At 30.3% G+C, this 14397-nt stretch overlaps 1 protein-coding gene across 1 annotated transcript; it reads left to right on the plus strand.

Moving 5' to 3' along the window:
* Nucleotides 1-1330: 1330 nt before the first annotated feature.
* Nucleotides 1331-5132, plus strand: LOC112691710 (outer dense fiber protein 3-like protein 2). Its single transcript, XM_025566083.1, has 2 exons — nt 1331-1650; nt 4724-5132. The coding sequence occupies exons 1-2, from the start codon at nt 1331-1333 to the stop codon at nt 5130-5132; spliced, it is 729 nt and encodes a 242-aa protein (XP_025421868.1).
* Nucleotides 5133-14397: the final 9265 nt, after the last annotated feature.

Here is a 14397-nt window from a genome sequence, read left to right on the forward strand (position 1 = left end):
GGCTAGCAATTGTTTTTGGGGGGAGAGGGGTCTTTAACACTCACATAAATGTACCCATTGGTGGGTGGGTATCATAATAAAATGTTGTCACACCTTTATTTTGGCAATCCGGTGCTACTTTGTTAGTATACATGCAAATTGTAACAATCTATTTTAATTTCAATAGGGAAGTGAGTTCAATAAGCAATGATCACTGTATGTTTATGTAATCAATATAAATAATATACGTCAATAGTTATTTCAGTATTTGAAAGACAAGAATAACGTGCTATGTAGCAGTTTTTAAATTTTACAGTAACGAATAATTACAAAAAGTGTACAGTTTAACAAAATCGTATCAGATTCTTATCTATAAAATTTTAAAACACAATTTTGTAACAAAATTCAATCAGAAATAAGTATAAATACCATTTCAACTCTTAATTAAATGCGTCATGCATTGGGTGTTAGGCATTTTCATTTATAATTATATTAATTCTTTATTGGTAATTATCAAGCACATGTCTTCAATTAAAATTAATGCTTTGTTGTGAATTTCTTCGTTAATTTACAAATTTGTATTCGATGGTTAAGTTGATTTTAATGTAATATATCTTCGGTTATGTGAACTTTTTATTTATGTATATTTATTTATTTCCATAAATCAATCGGTGTTAATGGGAAGCATGTAATGAAAAATTTAAAAAAACAATATTCGTATTTGACAAAATCACAGTATATTCGAGAATGTGGTCCCAACGAGTGCCATTTTCTAACAATCCCAAACGTTAACGGGCTGTTTTATATGTACCAGACTTTAACCTATATACTGATTACTGGCCAACGATATGCGACCCAGCATGTTTTATTACCACAACCATTACCATTTTATTACATACATAACTGTAACGGCATCCTCTAACCTGGCTACATTAAATAGTTTTGCTAACTGTAGGCAATAATAATATATTACATCGTCACATCGTATCGGTTACCATGGTTGAATTTACAAACAGATTTGTTGCACCGCTACGAGATATATTGTAATATCTGCGAATACAGTGCATTATACATTATATTTAAAATATTTTTGAACTATTCTAACCTTTGCGTCGATAACCGACGTCGCTATTGAGATTTTTCCGACTAGGTGGTTGGATTTAATCAACACACATCTTTTCTGAACACGCATCGCAGTCGTCCGGAAGCCGAACGCGTCAACACCTAAGTAATATCTTTCTCACGTGTTGGGCCCCGAACACACGAACAACGCTGCCGTCGCTCACTCGCGCAACAGGATACCATTGCTAGGGCAACTGCGGCGCGGCGACTGGCACGTTCATTATCGGACATGACTACAATGTACCGATCACCGGGACCGAAGTACGGCGTCCCGAACGCCTTTGGCTACGAGGATGCGGACTTGAGGTTGAAAAGGGCGCCCGCCTTTTCATTGGGCCAGCTGCTACAGCCGAAACCGGCGGCCAAGATCCCCGGGCCCAAGTACGCGGTAGGCGACGTGACCCGTCGCGGACCCGTCACCGTTACCGGCATTTCGTTGGGGGCTAAGGACCACGTACGGCGGACGCAGCGTATCCCAGGTCCCACAACGTACGACGTCGTGCCCTGTCTGCCGTTAATCACACCCGCGATGCCGATGTACTCTATGGGGTCAGTATAATAATAACAGATAAATGCGCGCGTACTGCTACTAACACAAATGTTACATTCTCAACAGTTAACACATTAAGTTGTACATTCGTCTTACCCATGGCATGTCACATGGGCTAATTTTTTGTGGTCCACAGCCACCAATATTAATGGACAAAATAAAAAATGAACAGTAAAAAAAAATTATAAAATATTAATTTCGTGTCACAATCAATTTAGATTCTTAGGGAATGGCATATTTGGTAAACGTTATTATGTCTTATCTTCTGATAAACTTTAATTGAATAAGTTTTTTTGATGATCCTGTATGCTTACATATAATAATATAAAATATTTATTCTTTCGTTAAGTGTTTATGTGCGGCTCGAGTAGTCAATATTCAATATACTGGATCCACTTGATGCTTTGAGTTTGACATGCCTGATTTTACGTAACAAGGATTTATAATCTACAATTTTAGTTTTATAATGCTATTTCTCCAGCTATTGTGCTATTTGTTTAATTTTTAATTTTTTCACTTATATATGCATTATTAGATTCAATTTATTTGATATTTTTCATAAGTTTCAAACAGTGATGCAACTAAGCCACCCGAAACCCTAGTAACACGTTTAAAGAAAGGCCCTATAATTCAAATTTTTCACAATAATATAAATATATAATAATATATATATTATTATATATATATATATGTATATAATAATAATATAATATTAAAATTCAACTTATTGTTACTAAAAGTTAGACACTGTTAATAAAAATTAAGCGCATGCAACAAACTGTCTACGCAAGTAATTTGTAAATTACTTGAGTAAAGTATTAGAGTGCAATTATTTTATTACTTTTATTATGAAAGTATTCAAACAGTTATTAATTTATTTTTATTTTTACAACCTAGTATATTTTTATTAAATACTCTTTGGTTCTTTATAATTTTAAATTATTAGTAAATAAATCTAGTGTCATTGGTAGTGCTGATGGGTATTAAGAATTTAGAGCTAAGACTAAAGAGTATATATTTCCTATGGTCACACAAAATCACCTTTATATGGCTACATTACTTCACCATGCTATTTATTGAATACCTAATACTTAATAGTACCTAATAGTTCGATAACTATAAAATATAACTCGATGGAAAAATAAAAACACAACCATAAACATATTATACTAAGTAATATTATAACTATAGTTTTCTACATAGTTTCTTGATAGTTTTGTTTTATTATTAGATAAATGTTATAAATTATAACTAAAGACTGGATTTAAATATTTTTAAAACATTAGCGGATATCCGGGGGGGGGGGGGGCTTAGCCCTTCTGATAACCAGTAATTCCTCTCAAAAATGTTTGCCAAATTTTAAGAAACATTTTTTTAAGTATACATCGTACCTACATTTCAAATATTGAGAACATTTTTCTTATAATATTATATATATTCATTGGCGTATTTAGAAACTTAATTTAAGGGGGGGGGGATCATACCTAATAGTGAAATAATTTTATAAATTAGTATAAAATAATCTTTATCAACTTATTGTTTAAATACTAAATAATAATTAATAACTAAATTAAAAGTATTAATCGTATTTTATATTACTTTATGTTGCGAATAGATGCATAGTGCATACTGACAACTAACAAGACGTGACAGTCACAGACTAAGATATTCTTATCGACCGATAATTTCCCCAAATTATATACCATGTGTGTGTGTGTGCTGTGTGGTCGATTATTATTATTATCCGATTACAATTTAATTATTAACGATATTAATATTTTTGTATATATATATATATATATATATATTTTTTTTTCATTATACATTAATACTTTATTGAATAAACAAACTAAAATTATTGTATTACTGATATGTTTAAAATTTGACGTTTTCAAATATTTTTTTTGTGTGTGTGTGTGGGGGGGGATGGAACCCTCAGCCCCCCCCCCCCCATATATACGCCACTGTATATATTATATACTTATACAACAGCAATTTATACCGAATTTAGACAAAATGTTACAAGTAGCACTCACTGTACCAGTTAGCTCTGTAATGTTTGAGCGTAATTTTTCAGCTATGCTTAGAATTAAGACATGGGTGAGAACTTCATAACTACCTTTTTCAATTCCTTCATGATTTGAAATTAATTTTGTATTTTTCGAACATTCAGAAAAAGCAATTTTCATTCAGAACTATACCCTAGTTATTACTAACATAATAATCCGTATTTCGTGATATTTTTTCTAATTTCATAACAAAATTTTATTAGAATTTCGATATTTACTTTGTGATATGGAAATAGACTTTTTGGATGGGTAAAGATCCCTTAATGCCGGTAAATATTAAGGTCCTACATTTTGACATTTCTAACCATTCCGGTAATTGCACCATTAGTCTCTTAGTTTAAATTCAAATTTTTAAAAATGTATAATAAAAAAATCTTCGTATATCTGTTTCATTTTTATATAATTATTATTTCATAAATAATTATTAAATATTATATTTTAACTATCAACAAAAGAATACAATAAACAGATTTTTAAATAAATAGTTTTTATTTTTTGTTTTTATGGCGTGTTATAGCGCTTACTTAAGATTTTTTGAATCATAAATCAGCATTTATTTCAGTACTTTTTAGTGCTATAAACTTCTAGTGATTACTATAGTTATATTCTGGTTTATCAGAATAACTAGTTATTTAAAATCTAATAAGAAATGTGTTTAAGACTTAAAATGTAATTCTTTTAAAAACAATACCGATTTTATAATACATATTTTTCACTTTTCCTCGCATACTTAATATTCGTAATTAATTAGTACATATTGTTTTCATTTATAGTATATATTATTGTTCTAATCGTCAAGGTTAAAATTAATTCAATACAAAACGGACGAAAAAGTAAAGTTTGTATGAAATCACACATGAAAATAAATTAAAATAACGGAAATGTTAGAGATCGCATATGTAATGCGATAAAAACAATTTTATTCAAATTATTGTTAATTGACGAAACACGCGTTCAAAGCTAAAATAACTAAACAACGATATAATACTTCCGTTGCGCACAGGTTGAAACGGACTGATCGGCGCAAGACCACTCGCATACCTGCGCCGAACGCGTATTCACTGGCCACCACGATCGGCAACCAGTTGCCGGACATGCCGAGCGCTCCGAAGTTCTCTATCACGGGCCTGAACGAGAAATCGAAACGCAGCGCCAAACTGGGCGCCACTCCGGGACCGAATCAGTACCCGGCGGTGCCGGTCGACTTGGTCAAGACGCAGACGCCCAGGCCCGTGATACTGGGACGGCTGGACCCGAAGTACCGAAGGGGCACGCCCGCGCCCAACAGGTACTTGCCGGGCCAAAGCGGTTCACGGTTCTCCAACGCGCCGCAGTACAGCATGGCGTCGCGTTTACGAAAACCGGCCGATCCGTACTACACGGCCGCCGACAGGGTGCCCGACTGGCAGTGAAGCCGGTCCTCGCACCAGACGCGCCAACGCACGATGCCGGAACGAGTCGGTAGTGTCCCGCGGCATTTACGAACTTCGCGAGTGAAGTGCGCGCGCGTGAAAGACGATTTTTCCATTCCATCGATAGTACCCGGTGAATTCGCTTTTGAAAGGAATAACGACGAACAAACACAAAACGCTTGCGTGAAAACGTCCGTCGAAGATCCGCTGGTCGGGTCGGTGTGTAACATTTATCTTGGCTTCGGTTTCGACGTTGAACTTTTACCGCGTACTCTCAGATTACCGTATTATTATTATTATTATTACTACGTTACGGTAAGGTAACCGATACGTCAGATTGTCATACGTACCCGCACGTATACCTTAACTGCGGTCAACATAGTACGGTAATCTACGACCACGCGTACGTACAGTAAAAGTATAACGCTACGATTTGTAGTGTAATGATTACGCTACCATACCGACCAGTCGAAAAAACGTCAAACTCGAAATGACAGGTATCTCATTCAGCTCACACTGCAGCGAAAGCAAGAATAATTTTACACGCTTAGATTATTCCTTCTGAAGTGCAATTATTGTGAAACAACATCGTCCAATGGTATTCTCACCATAGAATTCACCGTTGTCCAAGAATATTAACTATAATCGTTATTAGTTTTACTTATTCGTTAACGAATTACTGAGGTCGATCGGTTGGAAAAATTAACTGTCAAGTGAATTTGTCACTACACGCGACTTTTGAATCTTGTAATACAATTAGATACTACCAAATTGTTACCATTTAAGATGCGTAACGCGTTAAAGTTGAAGTACTGAAAAACAATAATTATGTAAACTCATAGGCGTGTTTACGGGAGGGGCCGGGTGGGCCACTGACCCCCCCCGCGGAATTTGCCTCCAACAAAACCGTGTCAGGATAAAAAAAAAGTAATGTGATCTGTACTCATTACCTACCGATAGTTACAGTTCAATATAGTACAGTAGTAAAATGTGCGTATTTTTATTTGAGTTTTAAATGTATTTTTATTATTTATGTCTAAAAATAAATAAAAATATAAGTCTCATAATTTAAAAATTGTTGTGCCCCCTCGATCATCAAAGTCTGAACACGCCTATGTGTAAACTAACGATTCACGTCACGGTTACCAGTATGTCAACTTTTGCGTGTTACGCAAACCCAAGGACGAATATTATTAATGTTTTAGTTTGTACGCAGCGTGTTTCTGAAACGGATTAGGTCACAAATAAATGAGTACGTAATTGATGATGGCCCAATGAAGGTTTTTTTAAATTTATACTTTATCCTCTAAATCTTGGTTTATTCAAATTATTTTCAGAATATTATCTTAAGTGTAAAAATAATCATTCTAGTTGTATTTTTTGCAAAATTCTCATTCGAATCGAGATAATACACTGTTTTTGCGTTGTTGTGCATTTTTCACACTAGAGTCGCACATTACAAAAAGTTATGAAATAGTAATAAAATTAACATTAATAGAGTTTTTTTTTTTTTAATTAAATTAAAATCATGTGTTTTAATAATAAAATTTGGAACTTTTATTTGTATTGACATAATTTAGAGGTAAAAGAAATTAATTATTTATGACTGAAATCCCAGTCTTTAAATATCATAATAAAATAATTATATTGACATAATAAGACAATCGTCTTATTATAAATTTAACATTATACTTTTATTTTCAATTTTGAATTTATCGCACATCTTACTAATTAAGTCGGCGTCTCGAACGTAAAAAATTCACGACAAGCACATAAACGGAGTGACTCACAGTGGGATGATTCCAATATTTAGCTGGTCAAAAGTGCCATTTTTAAAAGCTACAAAATCTTAAATTGTATTGTTAACTATTTTTCATTCGAACATTTTTTGGATAAATTTAAAAGTGTATATCAATAAGTTGAATACCAAGGGAAATAGAGTGATTTTTTTAGAAATATTTACCTTTTTATTGAATAATTCTGATTTCTACGCGAAATATGTTGATTCATTTTATTCAGTCAGAATAATAAAAAAATACTTTTAAGTATGACAAAAAAATTTTCCCCACACCTGTTTACAATATCAATACAATATTTAACAGAAAAATACCAAGTTTCCCATCATTTTTACGCTTTTAAAGAGTTTTTGTTTAGTTTAAGTTTTAGTTTAGTTTTTTTTTGTCATACTTCTATGTAAATTAACATAAAAAAAAGTATTTTTTTTTTTTTACTATTCTGACTAGATAAAATTAATTAACATATTTCGCGTAAAAATCAAAATCATTCAATAAAAAGGTAAATATTTCTAAACAAACCGCTCTATTTTATTTGATATTCAACTTATTGATCTAAATTTTTAAATTTATCCACAAAATGTTCAAATGAAAAATAGTTAACAATAAAATGTACGATTATGTATGTTTAAATAATGGAATTTTTGGCTAGCTAAATATTGGAATCATCCCACTGTGTGACGTCTCGATTTATATGAGAATTTTGCAAAAAATATAATTAGAGTATTTATATTTACATTTAAGATAATATTCGAAAAGTGATTTGAATAAATAAAGTTTTTGAATATAGAAAGAAAAAATTAAAAAAAATCTTTATTGGACCATAACATTGAGTATTCATATACTAGTGACCTCATCAGTTTCAGAAACACTCTGTATATTTACTAGTATACATTATTTGCATCATAATATAAGAGTGGTTAACCTGACCGAAAGTAACCGGTTATAGAACCGGGAACCTTTTGCTAATTGTGAACCAGAACCTCAACCAAAACCATATTTTCAAATATTTAAAAAACCTAACCAAAACCCGAACCTAATTTTTAAAGATTAATTTTTTCGGTTTATTTAGGTTATCATTTTTTATCTGTAAGTAAATTTATCAAGGAAATTATACTATTTATTTGACGTTTACAATATTATTTATTATTTAATTTATATTTTCTAAGAATATTTTACAGTATAATGGAAAATATTATAATCATATTAATTTCTTGCAATCCAGTTTATACGGACTATTTTTCAAAGAATTAAAAGAAGTAAAGTACCGTTATTATTAATAATATAATAATAATTGATTATAGTTTATAAACTGTAATATAGCTGGACATTACTATATTATATTTATTTTTATTATTATTACTATTATAAGTTTTTATATTACGCTCTAGAGAGCAAGTGTACAATTAAATATATTTACATATGTACGAAATACAAAAAAAAACAATTAGTGTTTATATGATAAACAGAAATATTAATTGAGTACAAAGTAAATGTAATAAAATATAAGATGGAAAAAAAAGTATAAAATATAATTTTATTTATTTAAAGTTTATATTTTCGAATACTATCAACGCTGCTTATTTAAAATAGGTACGCGTCAACGACAGTTTAAATACAGATAATCGATAGTTCCTCCGCGAACATCTACGTCCACGTTATTCGCAATACATACGCTCAAACACACTTGAGTTAAAAGTTTATTTTAATTTTATTATTGTTTATTATCATATATCATTGCATAGTCAAATGGGCCCTTTAAAATGAATGAAATTGTGAATTTTTCTGATGAACGAATGTAAAGTGTCGTGCAGTGTTGGGCAAATCATAATCTGATTACAGATTTTAGATTACGATTATAATTTTTAACTATTAATTATAAGAAATGAATGTAATCAATAATCACAATATCAAATTATTTTTAATGATTAAATTAATAATGTTATCATAATGTTGATTACGATTAAATGTGTTTATTTGTAATCATAACTAATTTTAATGATTAATGATTAATGATATTTCAATAACAGTATTTAGTTGAAAAATTATAGCTATATCTTGAGATAAAATTTTTTAATAATATACAGTTTATTGACCATTTTAGTGTGTTGTATATTTACTATACTTATTGGCCATAAGTAAACTATTGTGAACAAAAAACAAATAAGGAGTGAATTAAACATTAATTTACGTAATTTTATTGTGGGCCATAATCGATTAATTTACGATGTAATTACGTAATTACGTAATTCGATTACGATTCATTTATTAAATAATATTAGTTTTAATCGGTCAATCGTTTTTTAAAGTTATCAGTTATCAAGATCATAGGCGAATATTTGGTCATATCCGCGGGGGAGGTTTCACATTTTTGTCTTATCCATTGGCGTAAACAAACATTTTTAGACGCTTCAACCTATTAACTAGTGCCTACTCCTATTTTATTCTAGTTGAGGTACCAAATATATACAGGTAATAGGAACATAAAAATATTGAATAGCTACTCATTTTTTTTTTTTTTTTTAATTCTATAAATCTATTCCCTTATTTCCTTTTTTACCTACAAAATAGTTTTCCCCAATAACGATAGTCCGTAAATATTCCAGACCATTCTCGTATACCAACAAAATAAAATAAAAATTATGTAGTAATTTTATTATTAAAGCCCTCAATCATTTTCAATTATATCTATCTCTTTTTTGTTCATCCTTTGTTTCTTTTCCCCTTCAATGTTCATTTTCATAACCATTCATAATTTAATATGTTTCATTAGGTAGATCAAATATAAATTTATATTTTGTATTATTTAATACAGTGGTTCTCAACGGGGGCGATATCGTCCCCCCCCAGTGGGCGGTGAAGTATCACTAGGGGGCATTGAATTATTTTTAGACGGTAGGAAGGCGGTGAACTAGTTTTGGGAGGCAGAGGGCGGCAAGTGTGTTCATGCAAAAACGTTGTACATAGTGTGACCTAAAAATAATTCATACTTGATAATCCATATAATAACTATTAGTTACTAATAGGTACTATATGTTGAGCAATGCACAATAACATACCTATCTTTCATTATTGATAAATTTATTACGTTTATTATTTTAGCGATTGTGCATGGGCATTGTATTTTATTATAGGTAAGTACCTATATTAACCAACCTTTTAGTAAACCGTTAGATTTGACCCGCGCATGTTGTATTAGTTTTTGTTATTATATTCGTAATATTCAGTCTGTTAAAAATGTGTTTTTTAAAAAAAAAATTACTTCAAAAATACATGGGTAAATAATATCTACAAAAAAAAATAAAAGCAATATTTTTTATTTGATTTTAAAAGTAATATTTTTTCTAAATAAACTAAAAAATGTATTTATTACTATAAAATAAAATTGATAAATTATTAAGTTTTTTTCAAATGTTTAATTTAATTAATTTACTAGTACTATAATTAAAAAAATATGAAAAATAAAACATAAATGAAAACATTAGTTATGAAATAATTATTCAAATTTTTTTTCAAATTTTCCAAATAACTTCTTTCCTAACTCTCAGCCCATACCATTAATTATAGAATTTTCACATAGGGGGGCGTTAAAGAATTGATTCCTGCTCAAGGGGGCGGTAACATAAAAAAGGTTGAGAAACACTGATTTAATATATCTCGCGACATACCTGGAATTTATCCCGCTATACATTGATTGAAGAACAGCCATACATAAACTACTCTCAAATGCCTTTTTTTTTAACCACACGAAAATTGTTGTCTATGTTGAAAAGTTATAATTTAAACTGTGTTCAAATTGATATCTATGCTAAAAATGTGTGAACTGCACCCAAGTTTTTTATCAATGTTAAAAAGGTATAATTTAAGCCGTGTACCGTTTGTAAAATATACAATTTAATCGCATAAGTGACTTCCAAGGTAATATATTAAAATGAGCAATTCATCAGTTTGGCCAACTAATTAGTTCGTGTTTTGTCACAAATTGTTCGACTTCGCGATTACATCCTATGTACTCGTATCATAGTGTGACAGAATAGTTTAGTTGCATATGTGAACGCGGCTATGATCAAACTGTTGCGCCACTGTTGCACAACTGAAAAATTGTCCGTTAGCGAATAACCATTTAGTGGTTAAAACGTAATTACTTTTTATATTTTTATACTGCACATTAAAATTATTGATAGTAATAAAAGGGACAAACGTTTATTACTTGACGGTGATTTATTAAAAATTTAACGCCCACAATTACTCGTATAACATGCAGTAAATAGTGAAAATTCAAATTTAAGAGGTACATAAATACAAGGGTTCTAATCACATTCATGAAAAACCTCGAAAAATAATACGCAACAAGATGTCATACAGTGACATAGCCATTATAGGGGGGGGGGGCTATCTATGAGTTGTAACCCCCTCGAAATGTCTCTTTTATTTTATAAAATATACAATAATATTAAGTATAATGTAATAATATGATATTATTATGTCATCATTAAACAATTTTCACAGTTACAATAAACTAAATGATAATTCAAGAAACGCTGACCTAAAATATATATAAATGCGCAGCAGATGACAGGTTTGCGGTAGACCGCATATAATGTACAGAAACGTGCGTGGTAGACGTCAAGTGTGCAGTATACCGATATACGGTGGAACGACGAGAATACCGTCAAAAATCTTTAGCGATCCATATGTTGAGGAAACACTGTGCTCGGCACTACAGGTGGTCCGATGTGCCATGAAATCGGCAACGCTGCACACAATCGGTGGCACCACCCACCGTCCTCTCGCATTCGTGTCCCGTCGTCAAATCTCTTTTTGTCTGTGGCAGTTCGACATGCGCGTGTCCGTAACTAGAAGAATAAAAATTGAAAAGTAAAAAACATCGTTGGCTACTTAACCTAATATTTTTCGTTCCCGTGCCTTCCAAATGCCGAACGGCCATTCGAGTTGTTAGAGTTGGAAATCACCGTTATTCTATTTCGAAGCTAATTTTTACGTAACGTTCGTTTGATAAAAATTCAACACAACGGTCTGCACCTGCTGCTTGGCTGTTTCAACCCGCCTTTCAGGAACGCTCAAGGCCTGTAAGCGTCTCTTCGTGTAGTGATCGATAATCTTTGACACCTGGTGAGTGAAAAAAAGAAAAGTAAAAACCCAAATTCGTATTTGTCCGAATTTATAAACGTCTATTAAATAAATCGCATTTGTCAGTTTTAACCGATTATAGAAATACGTCTCTTTCAAATGTGCATGTTATTCTACATGTCTTACCAGTGGCATAGCCAGGAAGAGTGTTTTGAGTGTTAAAACCTCCCTCTCACCCGTATTTATATAAAAAAATATGTTTATAACATAGGAATACAATCATATGGTCGTGGTAAAATGTATTTTGTTATACCATATTATCATGTTCACACATTTACACGGTTTATGATAAACTTTATCTTAAATAGTGCATACTTCTTATCATATGTCATATCATGATTGATTCATACTAAGGTGGATGTATCCATCTTAATTCATTCTTATGACATTTTCCATCTGCTTAAATTAATTTACATTTCACTCGAACAGATAATATTTAGGTACACAATACCATCACATAGAGTAATATATATAGTATTACTCTATGCATCATCATATGGAATTTGCGTTATCTACTGCACTGGTGATAACAATCTTTAAATTATTTTATTATTACCTTGTGTTTACAGCACGGTCTAAGAAATATATATTTATGTGTGTCTTTAACCCTGGTTTACAGCATGGATATAGATACTATGGCTGCGCGAGTCTATAGTGGGCTGCAGAGAATAATAGCCAAAAATGTTCTTTATAACTAGACGAGTGTGAAATCCTTTTATTACATTTTATTACAAAAAAAAAAAAATTAAAAAAAAACTCACCCCTAAAAATAATCCTGGCTACGTCACTGTGTTTTACATATATATATTCTACATTTTTATTAAATACCAATCAGAAATTGGATATTCTTATATCTTGTGATAATATTAAGTAGTCTATCATACATTATGATACATTATCATGCTCGAATGCCTAATATTAGGTAATGTATTTTCTGTAAATTTCTAAAACCTCAATACACAATATATTTTATATTTATAAATGAAACATTTAATATCATTTAATGTTTATATTATTCAAATTATATTGTACCTATAGCAGTTTATACACTACAATGTTTTTAATTTAATTTATTTATTTATCTTAATAGGCTGAGCCCTATAGAATACCTAGTTTAAACTAAATGCAATGTAAAATTTAAGTAATTACTAATAAATATCAAGAATCATTGAAAAATATTTTTTCTAGCACTTTTGTTGATAGTTTTTTTATCTATCATAACATTTCAGTGATTTATATAAGATTTCTATGAATTGAAAATGTTCTGTCATGAAGTGCTCCACGATAAATTGAGAATAGTATTTAATACAATTAAAACATATGGAAATGTAAGGTAGACCTTTTATGACAATGTTGAATTTAAATTTAGGCTGATTTATTTTGTAGAAATTTAAATTAATACACATATTATAATACATAATACAAACAAATATAATATATTATAATTAATATATATTTTGAAAGTATTAAAATAAATAATATACTGGTGTACAGGTAGTTGACTAGGAATTATATCACAACATAAATAAATCAGTCAAATAATTTTTATATTATACTAATATTTTTTTTTACTTAATTTCTTAAAAAATGTATCAGTAGTGTATTTGAATGATTTATAGCAAGAGACTTGATTAAAACATTTTAACAATAATATACAAGCTTTATAGTTCATTTTAAAATTTGTGTATTAAATCAAGTGTCTTGTAAATTTTGAATGCTATTGTAATAGTTACTACTCGCTGGTCTTCTATTTAATTAAACTTTGTTCTAGTTGAAACTTATATTAACAACATGCCTCAATATTCATTATTGGAGTATAAACTACGTCGTTATATTTATTTGGGACATTGTAACAATATTTACGTTCCTCGATCATTTCGCAATACATTTTGGGCAAATGAAAAATTTCATGATGATTTTATTGGTGTTCAATTAATTGGAAAAATTGTACAGAAAAAGGATATTTGTAAGATTAATTCAATTGTTCCAATACTTTTAAAAGTAACTAATAAATTATCCACTAATTTACCATAATTATTATATATATTTTTTTCAAATCGCTTAATAATTCATAGGTAAACAATGAAAATAAACTCTTTGAAGACGAACATATAATATTTGCATTAGCAGTTTGTAGTAGATTTAATAATAAACATTGTCAAGATATGGTTGCTAATGCATATAAGGCAGTACAATCAATTTGTAAAGATGGATTGCAAATTTTAAAATTTGCCTACATGGTTAAAGTATCTTCTCGTCTTCTTTACCAACTAGGTAATTTATCTTTTAATTTAAAATTATAAAAAAAATAATTTTACTAA

The sequence above is a fragment of the Sipha flava genome, unplaced genomic scaffold, assembly GCF_003268045.1.
Source record: "Sipha flava isolate LNK unplaced genomic scaffold, YSA_version1 66_pilon_pilon, whole genome shotgun sequence".
Lineage (NCBI taxonomy): Eukaryota > Metazoa > Arthropoda > Insecta > Hemiptera > Aphididae > Sipha > Sipha flava.

Excerpts from the sequence above, each read along its gene's own strand:
- LOC112691710 (XM_025566083.1), top strand. The coding sequence starts at position 1,331 with ATGACTACAATGTACCGATCACCGGGACCGAAGTACGGCGTCCCGAAC. Across the intron at positions 1,651-4,723 it reads ATGCCGATGTACTCTATGGG|GTTGAAACGGACTGATCGGC; the intron begins GTCAGTATAATA and ends CGTTGCGCACAG.